General features: G+C 40.3%; 1 protein-coding gene across 2 annotated transcripts in view; it reads right to left on the bottom strand.

Moving 5' to 3' along the window:
* Positions 1 to 21,553, bottom strand: part of thbs2 (thrombospondin 2) — a 65,250-nt gene that overhangs the window by 15,432 nt on the left and 28,265 nt on the right. For both annotated transcript variants that reach the window (XM_008124599.3, XM_016999348.2), the window contains 5 exons: positions 21,055 to 21,273; positions 17,239 to 17,346; positions 16,275 to 16,434; positions 12,234 to 12,352; positions 6,098 to 6,332 (listed from right to left, as the gene is read on the bottom strand). In XM_008124599.3, the coding sequence (XP_008122806.1) occupies positions 6,098 to 6,332; positions 12,234 to 12,352; positions 16,275 to 16,434; positions 17,239 to 17,346; positions 21,055 to 21,273 (841 nt within the window). The remainder of the gene's footprint in view (positions 1 to 6,097; positions 6,333 to 12,233; positions 12,353 to 16,274; positions 16,435 to 17,238; positions 17,347 to 21,054; positions 21,274 to 21,553) is intronic.

Here is a 21,553-nt window from a genome sequence, read left to right as displayed (position 1 = left end):
AGCCTCACAGCTTGGCCAACTGCAGGGAGTTTAGTAGAAAGACATACAAAGAAAGGCAACAGCTAGTTCAAAAGCAGGGAATCTGCTTTAGATGCTGTGGAGCAACTCCACACTTTGCATCCAACTGCAAAGAAAACATCAAGTGTGAGAAATGCAACAGCCTCAAGCATTGCACCGCAATGCACAACTCCAATATCATCTCCCACCCCAAAGAGAACGCTTCACCAAAAGAAAAGTCAGCAGTCGAAGACACCGACAAGCCAGCCGCACCAGAGATGCAGGTGGAAGTTTCAGCAGTCGCCTGTACAGAGCTGTGTTCTGACTCGCACCAGTACAGAGTTTGTCATCCTATCTGCCTAGCGGATGTATATCCAGCCAAGAGCCCTTGGCTTAGAAAGAGACTCTATGTGGCCCTGGATTCACAGAGCGACGCCTCCCTGGCTACTCCAGAGTTCTTCCGCATGTTTGACCTTAAAACCAAGATGGTCGACTACACTATGACTACGTGTGCAGGAAAAAAGAAGTTGCAGGGTCGCATAGCATCTGGCTTCGTTGTCTCCTCTTGCGACCAGAAGAGACAGTTCAAGTTGCCAGACCTGATTGAGTGTTCCTCTATTCCCCGGAACAAAAGGCAGATTGTCACCAGAGAAGTTGTGGAGGCTCATCCACATTTGCGACGGTTAAAGAATGCTATACCAGCCTTTCGGCCAGATGTGGACATTGCCCTTTTGCTTGGCTCGGACTGCCCGAGCTTGTTCTGTGTGAACGACCAAGTTAAAGGACCTCCAGGTGCACCTATCGCACAACAATTGCCATTAGGCTGGACAGTCATAGGCCCAGTGTGCATAAACAAGATGCACCCACCATCGTCGTTGGACTCCAATCAAGCACAGGTGCTTAAAGGTGGACGTCCTACACTTGTGCGCAGTTGCCTAAGTCATATCTCGGTCTACTGCCAAGCAATAACTCCAGAGTATTCCTCCATCTTCAAAGTCTCTGAGAGAGACGAAGCCACAGCGCTCTCGAAAGATGAGCAAAGGTTTTCGGACATTATGAATGCTCAAGTCTCACGAAGTGCAGAGGTGAAAGCCTGCAAATCAACCACAGAAATCAAGATGGGCCAAAGATCTTGCCTGGAACCACACCGTTTTGAACGTTTTTCGGAATGGCACAGTCTTCTTAGAGCAGTTGCTAGGCTTATACATCGCTTAGTCTGCAAAGATAGTCAGCCTTTGCAAGTTCAGGACATGTTGAAGGCTAAGGGAGTAATATTCAGGTCAGTTCAGAGGCATGAGTTTAGTCTAGAAATAGCCAGGTTAGAACAAGGGCTTGACACCCCCAGCCGGAGTTTCTTGCGTGAGTTAAACCCATTTCTAGACAAGGAGGGCATTTTAAGAGTGGGAGGGAGGTTAGCTAAGGCTAAACTCAAAGTGTGTACAAAGAACCCCATCATTGCACCCCCCAATAGCCATATTGCTTTGTTGTTGGTTCGTCACTACCATGAGAAAATCCATCATCAGGGTAGAACTCTAACTGAGGCAGCCCTTAGAAATGAAGGTCTGTGGGTGGTAAATGCTAAAAGTTTGGTCAACAGTTGTATTTTCAAATGTGTCAAATGTCGGCGACTCAGACGAAACTGTCAAAGTCAGTTGATGGCAGAACTACCTCAGGATAAGACTTTGACAGACCCACCCTTTTCCCATGTGGGAATCGATGTGTTTGGTCCTTGGGAGGTTGTCACTAGGAAAACCAGGGGTGGTGTTGTAAATAACAAGAGGTGGGCAGTTTTGTTTACTTGTTTAGTAATACGAGCTGTCCATATAGAAGTCATAGAAGGGATGGACACTTCATCATTTTTAAATGCATTGAAAAGGTTCATAGCCCTCAGAGGGCCAATTAAGTCAATTCGATCGGACTGTGGCACCAATTTTGCATGTGCAGACCTTAGCCAACCACTTCTGGAAGAGGTGGAAGGCCGAATACTTAAGCCAGCTTCCAACCAGAAGACTCTGGCAAACCCCAGAGGACAATTTCAAGGTGGGAAACCTTGTGTTGCTAAAGGACAAAGACTTGCCCCGCTATGCCTGGCCTATGGGCATTACACTAAAGACCTTTCCTTGCCCTGACGGTAAGGTTAGAAAAGTTCAGGTAAAGACTCATAGTAAGGACAAAATGTCTGTCCTGGACAGACCAACCAGCAATCTCATGTTGCTTGTCCAAAGTGTGTAAGTTTTATAGTGTTTGTATTGTTGTGTATACAAAGGTGTTTGTATGTTTTTGATTGGTAAATTCCCACATCCTGGGAATTTAGCGGGGAGTGTTCCGTCCCCCAGGACGATGGTTTGCCTTACCTATTGGTCGTTTGTTTGTTTTCCCTCCTTTGCATTTTGTTTCAGCCTCTGGCTGCAAAGCCCAGGAAAAGTGGCTTGGAATCTGCAAGAGCTGGCTGCAGTTTTCTTTGCAGTGATTGGTCAAAGAGTGCAACATCTTAGGACCGCCCTTTTTACCAGGGTCTAGTCTCCATTTTAGAGCTTCATTCTGGCTATAGTCTTCCAACGTGCTGGAGCTGTGCAAAGCTAACTGGGACAAATCATCCTCAAAACCAGGCCAATCTAAGCCTATCCAAATTAGATAAGTATTGAATTATATTGATCTGGAATAGGAAATCTAGTTAGAGGAGCAGAGTTATTCCATCGCTTCTAGAACTAATCTTTGCTGTAAAGATAGGGAAGGAAAGAGTTTCTCCTTCTAATATAGGCAGCGTGATTAGGGTATAGTGGTTTTATAATCACCTTTGCCTTCTGGAACCAGGGATAATTCTGTGACTAAAACCTATAGAAATTTGTTTCATTTTCTGCAACTTTAAGATCTGTGCCAGGTTTACAACCTTGTATGAATAAACATCCTTTTTTGAAGTTATCCAGACTCAGTCGTTCAATATCTATAGGACAGCTTATAGGGATTTGCAGTTCGCCCGGATAAAGGACAGCACGTTTCAGTTTTATAGCTTTTTATTGTCCGGCGGACGGCACAACATGAACTGGAATATCACTCACTGATTTAAAAATAGGGTGATGGAGAAATCACTGAATCCTTTACACCAGCGGTTCTCAACCTGTGGATCCCCAGATGTTTTGGCCTTCAGCTTCCAGAAATCCTAACAGCTGGTAAACTGACTGGGATTTGTGGGAGTTGTGGGCCAAAACACCTGGGGACCCACAGGCTGAGAGCTATTGCTTTACACACTAACAAAGTGAAATCATTTAAAAATTTGAGTATTAGATGCCTTCAGCAATATTCTCCTTATAAACATTTAAGATTATGGTCATGTATTCTTGCCACATTTGTATCATATTAGTGAATAAGGCATTACATGAAATCATATTTAAAATAGCTCTTGGCCATACTTTAATTCAGGGGGGAATGTTAGCTTATGAAAAAGATCAGCAGTGATAAGCTATAAGAGCAATAATCATTTTTCTAAATCCTGGAATGTGCCTATAACAAACTCTTACTTGATTTATGTGGCAGAGCTATTCTAGGGAGTAGAGTGCAACCAAAAAAATATCCTAATACTGAGAAACCTTCCTAATGGCAATTGGTAAATAGTTTGAGGGCTATTTCAGAATGTAATATTTACCACGTTAAAGAGTCATTTAGAGTGAAGAACAGTAGACATTTAAAAAGATGTCAAAACATCAAACTGAAATGGCACCATGTCTTCAGTATTCACCAATTAACAATTTGCACATCAGATCCTGCAAAGTCACTATATTTTCCACATACACAAATATTATACCACAAAGTTTTCAAAATTTTCAGTTTGTTCAGAAATTACTATTTATGTATGACTCCTCCTTGTGCCCTCTGGTTTCTGACACTTTACCAGATATCGCCAATATATGTTTGAACTTATTTATATAATCACGGGGCATTTTAACTGAAAATCTCAGATACCTCTGTGTATACTAATCAATATAATTCTCCCACTCCATCTATTTTTGCACATTTAATTTAGCTAATCAGTAAAGAGACCCATTATCACTTATTTCAGAGGCATGTTTCTTCAGAAAATGTATCACACTTTCCAGGACCAATTTTTGTAATGTGGTGCCCAAAAAGGTTTTTGAAAATACAGCCAGAAAGAGAAATAGTCAAGTACGTAGGTAAAATGGTTTTTGCCATTCTTCTTTGTGAGAAAATGGCTCCACTTTCCACCATCTAACTGGCTGGCTGCAAAACCTAACTCAAAATTCTAACCAGCTGTGTGCTCCTGAACATGTGTTATCTTAACACTTAAGGAGAAAAGAGTGTGTTCCTAGTTTTATTCCTCTTGCTGACATCAAAGAGGCATTTGTGGTCTGAATTAAGTTTTAATTCTTTTGTGCAAATGCTGTCCAAATCCCCTGTGGTGATGTTTGCTGCTGACAAGGCTACTTTTACACCAAGAAATTTAGGAAAGTGTTTGCTCCAGCAGCCATGTTCATAAACAGGTCAGAGGCCTGCCCTCTGAGAGATACAGTAGAGTTCCGGTTAACCGAGAGTCACATTATCCGAGGAGCGGGGGCTTGGCCAGGCCTCAGGGGGAAGGTGCCTTGAGGGAGGGAGGCAGGCTCCGGAGGAAGTTCCAAGAAGTTCCAATGGAAGATTTCTCAAAAGCTCCCATCAGCTTCTCAGAGGCGGCCACCGCCGCAGCTCGAGAGAAGGAGAGGGAGAGGGGGGAGGACTTTTCTCTCCCTCTTCCTCTGGCTGGAAGATGCGGAGGAGGAGGATCAGTGGAGGGGGAAGCAGAGGCAGCCATGAGCACAGCGGTGGCTGCGGCCTCCTCTTGGGCCTGCTTGCAGCTCCACGCCCTTTTCTGCCGTCCGCTACCTCAGAGCAGCTGGTGGGAGCCTTTGAGCTCCTCAAGGTGAGAAATCTTCCAATGGAACTTCTTAGAACTTCCTCCGGAGCCTGCCTCCCTCCCTCGAGGCACCTTCCCCGCTTTCAGTCAGTTTCAGTTATCTGAGAATGGGCCCGCCCGTTTATCTTGGATAACCGGAACTCTACTGTAGTAGTTCCGATTGCAAAGTCTCATTTAGTTTTATTCCTTGAAATTTGGGACCTTAACTAAGAACTACACAAGACATGGATTCACCTTTGAAGAATCTGTCACAAAAATGGCTACTTCTACACCTAGCAATAAATTGATCTTCTAGTTATTGGAATCACATTGAAAAAATAAGTGAAAACATGTGATCTGCTAGGGTTCTGAATGAGAGCCAGGACCACCTTTCACAACAACTACTCAAGGAATCTAAGGGTCCTTCCACACAATCATATAACCCAGATTATCAAGGCAGATAATCCACAATATCTGCTTTGAACTGAGTTATCTAAGTCCACACTGTTATATAACCCAGTTCAAAGCAGATAATGTGGGATTTTATACAGCTGTGTGGAAGGGGCCTAGGTTCAAGGAGTTCAAGACGAAGATCAAGGAGGCCCATATAAGGTTTTGAGCTAGCACGACCAAAACAGAATAAAAATGAATGGTTTTGTTCTGAATTTTCAGATTAACAGGCTAGCTTACTTGCCTTTGAAACACCGTCTTCAAAAATAATTAAATGTTACTTCAGTAGTTTAATCACAGTCAGGGTAATCATATGAAAACCCTCCTCCAGGCCAAGACAGAAGTAATTAGTTAATACATCTACAAGAGACTCATCTATGAGATAAACCAGTCACGGCCTCCAGCATAGAGGTTCAGTTTAGACTTAAATATATGTTTTTCTTTTGTGCAAAAACTTAGTAATTAGAAGTAAAAAAGAATCTTAATGGCACAGTTTAGCTAATTGAGATCTGTAGTCCAATCAAATAACATCTCCAAGATATGTAGTCTATAACCTGGGGCCCTTACATACAGCCATATAACCCAGAATATCAAGGCAGAAAATCCCACAATCTCTGCTTTGAACTGGGTTATCTGAGTCCACACTGCTATATATTCCATTTCAAAGCAGAAAATGTGGGAAGGGGCCCTGGAAAAGAAAAACAAGATGGGCCTCTGTAGCTGTTCATTTCCTTTGCAGTTTCTATGTCTGTGAAATTGCCTTACCGTCAGAGTCCTTCTGGTCCGGGTTAAATGTGAGACGGCAATTGTCTCTGTCATCTGGAATACCATCATTGTCATCATCAGGATCACAAGCATCTCCTTTCCCATCCTTATCATGGTCTGCCTGATTGGCATTAGAAATGTACGGACAGTTGTCTTTGTTGTTCTGGTGACCATCTTCATCAATGTCCTCATTGTTGTCACACTGGTCACCAACAAGATCATTATCGACATCAGTCTGAATGGCAGAAAGAGAAAAGAAACTGTCAACAGTAGACCTCAAAGTGCATGTTATAGAGAAGAATCATATGTCAATATATACAGTTAAGACAATACTAAATCACCACCATCATTGTCATGAAATCATATTAAAGACATTGGAGATTTTTTGGAGTTATATATATTAGGAAAAAGATCATCCTTAAGGCATGTAAAGAAACAAGATCATCAAGGGGTTAAAAATGATGTTTCAGTGAGCGCCTAAAAGGCAGTGTAAGACACCTGCGGGCAGAGTAATTATCTAAGGTGTTCCTGATAAGCTTTTGGCTATAAATCAGGATACTAAGAGGTGTTATTTCTCTTTCAGCATTGACCTCCTGCCATGACTTTTCGTTTGTAAGCTTGTAAGTAGCACTAAATTGTAACTATAACAAACAGTGAACTGCTAAGTGTTTATCTTAGTAGAGAGACAGTGGTCAAGCCTGCTTTTGGTTCTAAGCAAGCATGGAGGCAGGAGGGAAAGAGCAAACACATGTTTTCAGGCAACTTCTTGTGAACTGGGGAGACAGTGGGAGAAGAATACATGCCCACTGGGTCCTTGTACCCACAGGGGTTTTCCTAAAGAATAAATTGTTATATATACTAATGTGCAAGTTAACCTCATGATTAAGTCAAGGGGCATGCTTTGGGGTCAAAATGATGTACTTTAATATGGTCTATGGATGAATAATTCTGCAGAAAGGGAACAGCACTAACACCATCTCAGGGGTCTAGGCCCCCTGGCCACTGCGATTTTCCTGCCCAAACATTCAAACCCATCAGGAATGGCATGATAGCAAAGATTGGAAGGGGTTGTTGGTTCCTTTATGTTACAATTATATTGACCCATGGATACGCTGACCCAGGTTTGAGTTGATATGTTGAATAAGATTTCTAGACTCATAAACAGTACATTTTGTATCATGATCCTTGATTGAAACTCTGGTTCACATCCCCTGGATTTAATCATGAATAAATGCACTAGTCAGATGTTTGACTCACTTTTATTTAGGGGACTTACTCTCAAGTAGATGAGCATGGAAGTACTCCTTCCAATGCAGTCCTAAGCGTATAAGCTGAAAACTCCTTCAGCTCAGTTGGTGTTATCCTTACTCAGTTCTTTTACAGGACTCCTTACATGTCATTTGTATGCATGTCTACTCAGACATAAGCTGATCAATTTCCAAAACAACTGGCATTATTATAGGAAGATTGGCATGAGAACCTATATGTGAAGGACTCCTAGAAAACCAAATTTCACTCTTATTCATGAGCAATTGTGTCTAAAAGTGTAATTTAGTCTCATTTAAGTCCTAAACTTAAGGACTTAAATGAGACTAAATATAATTCTGCTATATTTGAAATATGTGGAAGCTTTAAGGGTGTCTACACTGACGCAATGCATCAAATACTTAAGAGGCATTTTTTTCTTTCAAAGCACCCAGACTATTATTATTACATTTATTTATACCCTGCTCTATCTCCCCCAAAGGGGACTCAAAGCAGCTTAACATTAAAGCATCAGCATAGTCATTTAAAATATACAAATATACGGACATTAAACAGGATTAAATATAAATAGTATTAAAAATCTCCAGTTAAAATCATTAAAACAAATTCAAAGTTAAAAAGTCACAGCACCCCCTGAATTGATTTTAAACACCTTCATTTTTAAAAACTGGTCTAAATAAAAATGTTTTACCCTGCCACCAGAAGGACAGCAGGGAGGGGGCCATTCTGTTTTCCCTGGAAAGGGAGTTCCAGAATTGAGGGGCAGCCACTGAGAAGGAAGGCTCGTTCTCTTGTTCCCACCAATTGAGCTTGAGATAGAGGTGGGACTGAGAGAATGGCCTCTCCTGAAGATCTCAGGACCTGAGCAGGTTCATATAAGGCAGTAGTTCTCAACCTGTGGGTCGCCAGATGTTTTGGCCTTCAACTCCCAGAAATCTTAATAGCTGGCAAACTGGCTGGGATTTCTGGGAGTTGTAGGCCAAAACACCTGGGGACCCACAGGTTGAGAACCACTGGTATGAGAGGTTATGGTCAGCCAAATAGCCTCAACCTCAACTGTCTAAAACATGATAGATTATTTTTGGGGATCTGACATTTCAGCAGCCTACATGTAATTGAGGGCCTTTCCAGACAGGCCCTCTATCCCAGGATCTGATCCCAAATTTTCTGCTTTAAACTAGATTATATGAGTCTGCACTGCCAGAATATCTGGAAGTATTCTGGGATAATCAGAAAACCTGTGATCAGATCCTGGGATACAGGGCCTGTCTGGAAGGGCCCTGAGTGTTGAACATTGCCACTGAACCCAAAAGCCCCATCTAGACAATAACAAACTTCTGTAGAATTTGCTGCTCCAAAATTTCCTTTCAATAAAATCCCGGCTTTCTTAGTATCCAACACCATCCGGTCCTTCCATGTCTCCCAATGCCAAATGGAAGAGTCGGGTGCTCTTAAACTAGGCTGCAACCTTCCAGAAGAACAGCTACATCGAAAGAACTTTTCTCCAAGAATAAGGGAGTCTTAAATAATGACTCATGCAAAGGCACAATGAGAATTAGCTTTTCCAAGGCATTCTTTTTTTCACTCAGCCCAGAAAAGGGGTGGATAAAGTGTGCACACCAAATGTTGATGGACTGTAACTAACTATAATTGGCCCTAGCAAGCCCAACTAATGGTAAGAAATGCCTGAAGTTGCAGTCCAACTACTTCTGAAGGGCCACATTTTGGCCACCCCTGTTCTCAAAACAATTTACAGACTGTGAAATGTGCATTTAGTTGTAAGGGAAGTTTTGAAAGCACTAACTATATTCTTTCATTCTCCCACTCACTGTTACTGGTTCTGCCCCTTTGTGATTACATTTTCAGCTCAATTTGCTATCTTTAGCATGTCAGAAGATCTGAAGGGGGAAGCTTGTTCCTCTTAGAAGAATCGGTGTTTCCAAAAAGTGCTTATTGAATAGCAAATTAACATGTGTGTTGACATTTGTGTCAATCCCATTGGGTCACTGATTCAATTGATTTTACTCTAACTGGGATAAGTAATTGAATTTCAAACTCCACATTTCCAGGCTTTATATTGCAAAATTCTAAATATCTATTTACTTAGTGTAGGCTGGCTCCCAGGTTCAGATTTCTCTCCCAAAGCAAACAAACATTATCTTCCCTTCAGATAATGGCAATTTTATGATGGGATAATGTGTGAACAGAGCTACTTCTGTAACCCACTTTTTCCTTTGCCTTCTATGTTCAGCTGAAGGGGTAAGGGAAAGATCGTGTACCATTTCATAATGCACCATGCATATAATTAATTTCCAGTAAAAGAGTTTAATTTTAAATGTAATTATGACTAGCTCAAATTTAATTTCCTGTAGTACTGAGACTTTACAATGTCTGCTTTAATTCTGCAAATATTTGGCATCATGGCCCACAATATCTCTTGAGAGCACTGCAAGATGAAAATACAACACAGTTGTTTTAATGAAGAGAAAGACCTTGACTTCAAAAGATCTCAGTTCTAGCCTTAGCTTCCTTTATAGGATTGTACAAATGAAGAAAATCTGTGCTGCTATTATGTGAATTTTTTCTTAGCTTAGAAACATTCTTAAGGCATGACTGGCTGATATCGACCTCAGTGGTGCTTAATATGTTCTTTCTTTCTTATTCTTTGGATAATCCCCTCCCCAAAGCCAGTGGCAATAACTTTGAACAATTAGAAATTCCAGACCATTCACCCACTCGAAGGCAAATACTTCACGCTGGAGCACTGAAAAATTTGAGAAGTTGTGTTTTAATAATTTGGGCATCCACTTTAATGCAAACTCTACTATTTTCCATGAATCTTCATATTTAATGTAATGATTTGTCATGTTACTGCACAGAACCATCTTAGTTCTATGCAAATTTCCATTCTAAATTCAGCGTAAGTACAACCAGCACTTGGAAAAGTTACTTCTTTGAACCACAATTCCTGCAATGCCCCAGCAAGCCAAAAATCTTTTCCAAGCTCTGAATGAAACACAGCACAGCTGCAACATAAGGCTGGAAAGCCCACTGTGGTTTGGGAATCATGTCAGCAATTTTAAAATGTCTGGTGGCCAAATAAAATAGAAGCCTGTGTATGCATGTACACAGAGACACACACAAACAGAGGCAGATAGTGTGTTTCACTTACATACACAGAAATATGTGTTACCTTATGCTCTCCTCCCTCAGTTTCTGTACCCTTTGAAGCTATTTAAAAGAGCACTCTGAAAAACAAACTGGAGTAAACTATGTACATACTTAAAGGAAAAAAGGAATTTGGACACATAAAGGCGGCATTCTCGGGGATCAAGTTAATTGCCACGGGACATGAGAATAAAAGAGAATTTTTTCGAATGTCAAACGCAGAGCAGGGAAGCTGGAAGGCTATAGATGGTGGGGGGTTTAGGGGAAATGTATCTGTGTATATTCGTATGTTCTATGTCTCCTTATTATTATTATTATTATTTTTTCTTTTTTCTCTCTCTTTTCTCTATGTCTATGTGTGGTTCGCATGTGTTCCCCTGTTTTATTCTATCTATATAATAATAAATAAAAGGATTAAAAAAAAAAAGAAAAACAAACTGCATGGAGAGAGAACTTCAATTGTTTCGTTCGCCATTTATATTTCACTACTCTGGAGAATCATTAAATAATCTTATCTATCTGTCCCAGCTGTGGTCCTATCATTAGGCAGTGTACAGCTGCATCTCTCAGGAATTACACCACAATGTCCATAATTCCCTGGTTTTGAGAATTCACCTTAACCTACTGCTGGGAAAACTATATAGACCAGTGGTTCTCAGCCTGTGGATCCCCAGGTGTTTTGGCCTACAACTCCCAGCAGGTTTACCATCTGTTAGGATTTATGAGAGTTGAAGGCCAAAACATCTGGGGACCCACAGGTTGAGAACCATTGATAAAGACTATTTTGACATAAAGACTATTCTAAATAGCATAACTTTATTATATAGATATAATCAATTACTGAATTTATTACCATAGGACAGTGGTTCTCAGCCTGGGGTCCCCAGGTGTTTTGGCCTACAACTCCCTGAAATCCCAGCCAGTTTACCAGCTGTTAGGGTTTCTGGAAGTTGAAGGCCAAAAACATCTGGGGACCCCAGGCTGAGAACCACTGCCATAGGATATACCATTCTGAGTTTGTGTCGCAGGCACCAAAAGGTTTCTGTAAACCTCACCCTTTTTCATGATGCTAATCAATTTTTTATTACAAGAAAAATAGGCTGTAAAATGTTTCAAAATGCCAAATACTGTTTTTCCTCCCCAGTGCATCATTGCAACTCTAAGGATATGGCAAAAAGTATTTCCCTTCAAAATACTGCATAATAATCCTAATGTCTTTTAACTATGCAGGGTTGATGTACAGATGCATGTGCATTTTCAGATATTAATAACACACCACTCAGTGGCTCAGAACTGAACATTTGAATAGACTACATTGGAAAGCACTGAACTTGAAGTAATATAGGATCTCTGAAGTGTTGGATGTATGATTGTTATTTACCAAAGTGAAACATGCATGTGTGAACTTACCCTCAAGCTGGAAGAACACCTGATAGGAAAACATTCTTTCTCCTCTCTAACATCTTAAAGGGATTTTGTCAATGGGCACAAAATGGGAATGTGGAGTGTTTTTCCAGCAATGTATTTCTTCCCTATCAGCCAGGTCTGAATTTAGGTCTTGAAAAGAAGCACCTTTGTTTGCTGTAACAAGCCTAGGTTTCACCTCATATCCTAACTGTGTAGTAGTCTAAGGAATCTCTAAGACCAAGGAAGCTGTCGATCTCATAATTTCAGCTATATATAGAAATGCTAGTTCATTTACCTGTTCAGGATTGTGAACCAGAGGACAGTTGTCACATTGATCACCAACTCCATCCCCATCTGTATCTATTTGATCAGTGTTGTAGACATATGGGCAGTTATCTCGTGCATTGAAAACATCTGTCAAGAAAAAAGGCAATGAAAACTAATTCACCAAAGCAAACCAGGGCTCAGATTCCTTTGGCAAAGACCAATAGTTCAAGAATGGACTTCTACTTATTTCATCCTCAAAGGAGTCCTATTGAGATAAATCAAGCTTAGGGATGCATGGAAAGTAATTCCCTACTATAGCACTTCCTGTGCAGAAAATCATATATTCTATATAGAAAATATTGATCTTGTGTGCAAAACCACAGATAATCTGGCATTCTCAACAGTGATGATTTTTACACATCCAAGATTCTCCTCATCAATATTTCTTGAGATTTGAAAAACTACTTAGGGTTTCTTATTTTTGAATATTTTCAAATATTGTTTCCATCTTTATGTGCATTTTTAATGAAAAGCATTTTAATTCTTAGAAACTGCCTTGACTATCTACAGAAGATGAGCTATAAATGTCTACAGAAATAAATTAAGTAACTGAATGCTGATAGAAACCTTATATTATGGAAAACCTTCAAAAGTTTTAGAGATTCTCCTGATAGACACATCCAACATTTTACTCAATCACTGAATGAAATCCAGGGCTTAATAAGGGTTTATTTTTCCTTAGGTGCTGAAAACCGGAATTTATCTGCCAGGAAATGCTGTAGAAACATCCTTGGAACATAGATGCTTCTGTGTCCAACACTTGCCAAAACCCACAAACCTAAAAGAGCATTGTGAAAATACCAACAATGTTTGGGTTGGTAGGCTTTTCAGCACTGGGCTACTGTTCAAGCCAGTTTTGCCAGTTTAATAACCTTAAATATCACTGTTGGTTTCCCCCCTCCTTTTCAGAGCCAAAAATGTAATTTGGGATCCTTATTATTCTAACATCCAAAATACATTTCTCTTCTGCCCCTAAGGCATTTTGGCAAGCCCTCTAGGCGAAGACATTTGATTTAGCTGGCATGTCAAATGTGGGCCTTCATGCAGGAATATCCTGCTGAAATGTTTTAATATATTATCTTTCACTTCTTGTGAGCTGCTCAAAGAACATATGTTGTTGAGTGGCCTTGATAAATGTAGCAAAACAAACAAACATAGAAGACTATGGTTTTTCTCCAAATTGCACTTACATTTGTCATTACATTAACACAAAAATGAATGGAACATTGAAAAAAACACTTCTTCCACTATATATTTTTTTACCCCAAAAGACAAGTGCAGCTGGTGGGAATGAGGGACAGGGCCTTCTCGGTGGTGGCTCCCCGACTGTGGAACACCCTCCCCAGAGATATACGGCAAGCCCCAACCCTTTTGAGCTTTAGAAAAGTCCTAAAAACATGGTTATGTGCTCAGACTTTTAACGAATAAATGACAAAGATGACCCGGACTGATGTATAGCTAAAGCACGAAGATATTGGACGAACGGATTTTAACCATATGTTCTATATTTTATACTGTATTAATTGTTTGTAATGGATTTTATATATTGCTATGATTTTAATTATATGTTGACATTGAATTGTTGCCAATTGTGTACGCCGCCCTGAGTCCCTCCGGGTGAGAAGGGTGGGATAGAAATGTTGGAAATAAATAAACTCAGAATATCAAGGCAGATAATCCACAATATTCACTTTGAACTGGAATATCGAAGTCCACACTGCCATATAATCCAGTTCAATGTGGATTTTATACAGCTGTGTAGAAAGGGCCAGAGACACTTGGTTATTGCCCAGAAAGGGAAAGGCAATGATAACTTTTTAGTATTGTACATAAGCCTGCAGAAAATCATAATACTGTAGACATATTCCTTTTGGATCCTCTCCTCAGCCACCTTGAGGAATTTACCAGTCTTATATTTAAATTGTATGGAATTTAGCAAACTACTTTATAGTGAGTAGCTTTAAATATATATTTTAAATACTATTTTGTGTAGATGGGCTCACTTTACTATTGTTATTCTTTTTAGATTTATATTTAGATGTAAGTAATAGGTTTCTGTATATAAAATGTAATCTAAAGCCCTGGTGGGACACTTTTAGAGTAACTTTTCTTTTACTGGGTTAGGAACAATGTACATAAATCATACACATCCAACTATGTATCCAGACAAACATCAAATAGAATGCAGTCTCTCTACAGAATATTATTTTGGATGCACATTTTAAATTTAATTCAAATGTACACCCTTGATCCCATTGTTCCTCAATCAGTCATATTTTAACCCTTGATTAGTAGAATTTGGATTTGAACCTATGTTGCCAATATTAATGAAATGAAAAAATTGCTTAATATTGGCAAAATGGGAAGATTTGGAAGATCTTCCTGACCGTAAGAGGTGTTCAATAGTGGAGCTCTCTGCCTTGGAGTGTGGTGGATGTTCATTCTTTGGGGGCTTTCAAACAGAGGCTGGATGGCCATCTGTCAGGGTTGCTTTGACTCTGCTTTTCTTGCATAACGGGGGTTGAACTGGATGGCTTATGTGATTCCTTCCATCTTTATGGTTCTTTGATTCTATGAAAACACCACACTGTTTCCATCATGAACAATCAAATAATACTGGAAAGGTATTGTAAGACTTCACCCAATGGTATCTTTTCATTGAAAAAGGTGTTCTTCCCTTTCTGGAAAGACAGCACCCAATTTGCCAGGCATGCTTTGACCTGTTAGAACTAAAAGTTTCCAATCAGTTGCCAGGAACCAAATTAACTGCTCTGCCCAGCCAGCCAGGACACATAAGGCATGCTGGGCTCTGGAGGGAAAGGGACGGGGGGGGGGGGGGGGCACTGATGAATACAAGTATTTGGAGGGGGCGCTAATTGGTGTGTGGTTAGAAGTCCTGCTTAGGGAACACATACGACACCAAGAGCCTGGGGTTTGAGACAGATCATGGCCCAACAGGTTGTCTCAGGCAGCCATGGTGGACAATCAGTAGCAAGCTGGTCATGTAATAATATTGGCCAGCAGGCAGGGTGGCTGAGGAGAGGATCCAAATCCATAGGAATCCAACCCTGGTAAGCTGTAACTAAATAAAGTTGCAGCCTTTTTATTACTCAAACATGGTGTCATTTATCTGTGTCCATGTGCAAGCAGGGACAACATCCCCACATACACAGGAAATCTCTGTGATCAAGTGGAAGTTTCCATGACTAGAACAGAAGAGGGCAGTTTTAACCAATCCCCTTGTAACTACCTGTAGCTCATAAAATCTGGTTTTGAGGGTGGAGGAAACCTTTAAATCAGTTTGGGAGGATGGAACAAAAATGCAAGAGGAAATAATGGAAATGTCAAGTAGAACAAGATATTTATTTCAATGGGATATCACCAATTAATAGAACCAAATATATTTGGATGTGTTTTCCCACTGATCAGTCTCATCCTAAATATTCATCTTAAGATTACCGGAGCCCCCAGTAGCATGATGGGTTAAACCTTTGTGCCGGCAGGACTGCTGACTGATAGGTTGGTAGTTCAAATCCAGGGAGAGCGGATGAGCTCCCTCTGTCAGCTCTCCATGCAGGAACATAAAAGAAGCCTCCCACAAGGATGGTAAAACATCAAACATTTGGGCATCCCCTGGGCAACATCCTTGCAGATTGCCAATTCTCTCACACCAGAAACAACTTGCAGTTTCTCAAGTCGCTCCTGACATGGAAAAAAAAGTCTCAAGATTTTCAAATATATACTCCTTTTCTCTTGAAATGGTAAACATATACCAGACAGGTGGGAACAAACCACCACATGCTAATATCTTAATACTGCTGTTTTATCCATATTTAGCTTTGTGTATAGATGAGGTTGAAAACCAAGAACCATCATTTGAGGTGAAATATTTCATAAGGGATAATTTGTTCTTGTTTATTTGACTATGATATGGAACAATGGTTTATTCTGAGTGAGTTGCTACAAACCTTAATATAAACAAAATGCATACAAATTAATGAGAACATACCATCTCCATCAATATCCACTGCACATGCATCACCCTCTCCATTATTATCAGTGTCAATTTGAGCAGGATTGTGCACATAGGGGCAGTTATCACAACGGTCACCAACTTCATCTTTATCATAGTCAAATTGACGGGGATTAAAAAGAAGGGGACAGTTGTCCTGAAAGTAGAAACAAGATTAAATAAAATCAATATCAGCATAGTTCAGAAGTTATTAAAACATTCCCAGCAAAAACAAATTCGCCTTCTGTAAACCAAATAAAATTAAGAACCATGTTTCCATTCAAATTTTAAAGTAGCCTCAAGTTGATGCCAATGCCAATATAAAGACAAGAAATACCACCATACTCAGAGTTTATAAAGAGTAAGATAGAAACAGAATGAAAAATGGATGAGTGAGCCAATATCAAATATTGATAACATCCTAAATCAAGGGAGGAAGAGTGTATCTCAGGCATGGGCAAACTTCTGCCCTCTAGGTGTTTTGGTCTTCTGCCCCCACATTTCCTAACAGGCTGTTAGGAATTGTGGAAGTTATCAAAAACACCTGGGGGGGAGCGAAGTTTGCACATGCCTGGTATAGTGTATGGGCAGCATGAGGTTCCCAGGATCGTTAGGGTCAAACTTTTTTTTTCTGCAAGCAAAACTTTTTTGTAAAAAAAAAATGTTTTGTTCAGAATATTCTTAAATGTACTTGAGGGGAATATAGAGGACATCCCCCCAGGTCAAAAACAAATTTTAAAACATTTTTCAAAACGTTTTTTGCCCTAAAATGCTCCAAAACATATACTGACTTGAAACGTGAAGAAGATAAAGCTTTGCAAAAAATAGTGTGGTAGTCCAAGCTTTATAGCTCAAACCCCAAGCTTTGACTTAAAGAAGTTACAACTCATTAAAGAGACTAATAACTACTTGCTGATACCCTTTACTGATTCCTTTTAAAAGGGGAAGATTGAGAGCTTACTTTATCATCCTCTACACCATCATTGTCATCATCTTCATCACAGGCATCACCTTTCCCATCTTTATCAAAGTCTTCTTGTCCAGAATTAGGTAAAAGGGGACAATTATCCTGTCAATAGAAACATAACACACATAGTACACACATCTGCTTCATAAGATGATAAGTATTCCAAACTTTGACTAAAGGTTTGCCCCTGAAAATACCATAAAATTCATCAGTAGGCAAGATAAATTGAAAATTCTGAAATTATTTCTAGACAACTATTTTTTAATGCATATGGATTCAATTAATATTCATACACGTTCCATGGTAATGGAAGGCATCCTTTGGTCCTTTTGGATGATGTTACTAAATTTTATTTTTATTTATTTTGTGTCAAAAGCATTGGTACAGCAAATACATTTCAAATAATGGAAATAAAATAAAAAAGAAAAGAAATCACAAGCAACTAAATAGTTTTAGACCAAAAGCGGACAACAGCAACCGCATTGTCTGTAGCTTTAAACAACTCCTCCTCCGTACATGAGGCAGGGCATTGTGGGCAAGCATACATATGCTGAGTTGTTTGTTCAGCTCCACAGTCACACAAGGTGGAGGATTCCTCCAGGTAGTGCCACCTTGCCAAGTTGTCTTTTGATCTGCCCACTCCACTTCTGAGTCTGTTCAGGGACTTCCAAGTTGCCCATTCCTGGTTTGCCCCTGGAGGAAGACCCTCTTGGGGGGCCATCCAGTTAGAATTGCCAGGTTTAGCTGCCCAGAGGGACACCCTTGCTGTTGCTCATGAAGCCCTTCCTTGATTTGAGTCTGGTGGGAGGAGGGTGATAGCCATGCAGTGGGTGGCTTTCACAATGTTCAACCTTTTTTCTCTCACCGTTAGCAGCAACTTCCCGTCGCACGTCAGGAGGGGCAATGCCAGCTAACTTGTAGAGTTTATCAACAGGTGTAGGTTTAAGGCATCCTGTGATGATTCTGCATGTTTCATTCAGTGCTATGTCCACCTGCTTTGCATGGGCAGACTTGTGCCAAACAGGACAGGCGTACTCAGCAGTTGAGAAAGACAAGGCCAGGGCTGATGTTCTTACTACTTGTGGGTCTGCACCCCATGCGCTGCCAGTCAGTTTCCGCAGGATGTTATTGCGTGCAGCTACTTTGTGCTTGGTGTTCATGCAGTGTTTCCTATATGTTAGTGTTCGGTCTAAGGTGACACCAAGGTATTTAGGATGGAAACAGTGTTCGAGCTCTTGGCCTTCCCAAGTAACTTTCAGTTTCCTGTTGGCTTCGCGGTTACGTAGGTGGAAAGCACACACTTGTGTCTTGGCAGGGTTAGGCTTCAGGTGGTTCTCTTTGTAGTAGCTGGAGAGATCTTTCAAGGCATTGGTGAGTTGCTTTTCAACTGTTTCAAAATCTTTTGCTTGTGTTGTAAGGCCAAGGTCATCAGCATATATAAAGCTCTTTGTGAGTGGTGGTAGTGGCTGATCGTTCGTGAAGATGTTAAATAAGGTTGGTGCAAGAACGCTGCCTTGGGGTAAACCATTCTTTTGCCTCCTCCATCTGCTTTTCTGGCCCTGAAACTCCACATAGAAGCTGCGGTTTTCTAAGAGGGTCTGGACAGTTTTTGTAAAGTCAAAGTCCCGGGTGATATGGTAGACTTTATGCAGCATTTTTCTATGTTGCACCATGTCATAGGCTGCCGTAAGGTCCACAAAAACTGTTCCCGTGATGCAGCCTTTCTCGTAGCCTTCCTCGATATGTTCAGTCAGATGAAGAATTTGACCTGTACAGTTTTTCCCTGGTCTGAAACCTGCTTGTTGTGCAATAAGCTTGGGTTCAATAACAGGTCCTAGTCGATTTAATAGCATCCTCTCATAGACTTTATATAGATGACATAAGAGGGTGATTGGTCGATAGTTCCTGGCATTGGAGGCATCTTTACCAGGTTTTAAGATGGCAATTATCTTAGTTTTCCTCCATGCTCTGGGAATCTGTTTGTGTGCCAGGCATTGATTGTAGAATTTCAAAAGCCAGTTTTCAGCTTTGGCCCCCAAGTGTTTGATTTGCTCCATCATCAGGTCATCTAGGCCAGGTGCTTTACCAGTCTTACATCGCTTGATGGCTTCTCTGAGTTCTTTCAGGTTTAGAGGAGAAGACAACTGGTGGGTTTCAAGTTCTGGCACCCTGTTGATTTTCATCTTTATTCTGCTGCAGTTGGTTTTCCCATTCTGAGTTAGCTGGTGAGCTATCTGATCTGGTGTCACGTTCGCGTGTCCAGGGTTGACCAGAGGGTCACTATCCAGGCGTCTCAGCAATTGCCAGGCTTTTTGGCTACTCTTGGACATGTCCAGGTTCTCAAGCAGCTCTATCCAACGGTCTTTCTTTTCTTTTCTTTTCTTTCTTTTTTTTAAAGCACATATGTGGATTTTATAGAGGTCAAATACCTTCCTCTTACAGCCTAGCAAAAATATCAGGTGGTACCCTGAGATAGCATTAGATAGCATTTCAATTTAGTAACGGACAGAAAGACCGTTACTAAATTGAAATGCTATCTAATGATGGGTACCACCTGATATTTTTGCTAGGCTGTAAGAGAAAGGTATTTGACCTCTATAAAATCCACATATGTGCTTAAAAAAATAATGACTTGGGCTTTGAGGAAGAACCTCTTCTAAATGGATTCAGCATGTTAGTTATAGGGTTTTGTTTTTAATGGAAACATATCATGAGTTTTACTTCTTAAATTAAATGAAGGATGTCCTGGTGACAGGAACAAAAAGAAAAAGAAAAATATGAACTGCAAATGCTGAGTTGGCAACATTATTAGTTGAGCAGACTTCAGCCCAGGACTGAAGGAATCCAACATCTGAATGGGTATGTTCAATGAAAGTCTAGGATTCACTTCCTGTTCATGAAAGATCAGGAAGAAAGGAATCAATTTCTAGTTCCATTTCCCCAGCCTTGTAAAGTCACAACCAGTTTTTAAATTATAAACCCTTCTCTGAGTCTCTGAAGCAAGGTACAAACATATTTTAAAAATCTTTTACCATCAAGAAGAAAATACCTTGAGAAAGAAATGGAAGAAACATTCTTTGCTCCATCTTTTTAGGTGAACCTACCTAGTTTCCACTTTGTGAACTAATCTGCAGTTTGGGAACTTGTTTATTCTTTAAATCAAAAAGTCCCCTGATTCTAAGAAGCACTTCTCTGCTTAGAATTTGCATACAAACTGTGGGTACATATAGCAAATGTGCAACAAAAAACATGCTACATAAAAATAAACACACACTTTTAACAATGTTGATAAACTTAAAATAGTTTTTTTTTTATACTATTACCCCAGGGAAGAGTAATTCATGAGAGAAAAAAGTTCAGTAGGATCTCCACATTCGCTGGGATAGGGGGCATGCAAAAAAAAATGCTAATTTTTAACCTGTGAGAATAATCACTAGGTCTTCTAGTACAACTCTGTGATGAAATTTTCCCAGAAGGACTACTGGGGGAAAGACCATATTAAACAAATCCATAAATGATAAACCCCAATTTCTAAGATGAACCTAGAAAATGGAACAAATCTAATTAGCAACTACCAGTCTTTGGGGAGCTTCCCCTGAAACAGAGAAAGAGAGGGGGAGGGAAGAACAGAGGGAGGGGTGAGAGAATGGGAGAGAGAATAAGCCAATATGGAAATATTCTGCACAGCATTGTTCAGATATAAGAAATGCCTCAGCAAGAACTATTTGTTGGAAGCAATCAATAGATGCTCCTAATTCTCCCTCATTCATGTAAAGGCTAACAGCATTTTCGTACTTCCTTCTCACTTACCTTCATGCAGTGATAAGTAGCATTTGCAGCACAGACCAGGTTATTATTGGGCCATCCATCCAGGTCAGAGTCTTCACCACAAATGAACCCATCACCAGCATAGCCCGTCCTACATTCACACTTGTACATGGGGTCACTGAAATGCCCCAAATAGATGCACTCTGCGGACCTGTGGCAGTTGTGTGTTTTGTCTTTGCAAGGATTGGCTGGTTCACATACCTGAAAAACAAATGAGAAATAATTCAGACCATGTTTCATTAGAAAGAGTACATTACATTTGGGGAGAACTTGGAAAAATAACTGACTGTGGAATTCTAGGAATTTTTTGGTGGGACTTCTGGAAATAGGATTCCACTTTTGAGCACTGGAGTTCAGGAAGAATATTGACAAGATGGAATGTGTTCTAAAAAAAGGAGAGCAAGATTATCAAAGATCTGAAAACTAAGGTCTATGAGGAAAGGCTTAGGAAACTGAGTATATTATCTTGGAAAAGAGAAGA

This window comes from Anolis carolinensis, chromosome 1 (assembly GCF_035594765.1).
Source record: "Anolis carolinensis isolate JA03-04 chromosome 1, rAnoCar3.1.pri, whole genome shotgun sequence".
Classification (NCBI taxonomy): Eukaryota; Metazoa; Chordata; class Lepidosauria; order Squamata; family Dactyloidae; genus Anolis; species Anolis carolinensis.
The sequence above is the reverse complement of the archived record's forward strand: the minus strand, read 5'-3'. Positions and strand labels throughout refer to the sequence as shown.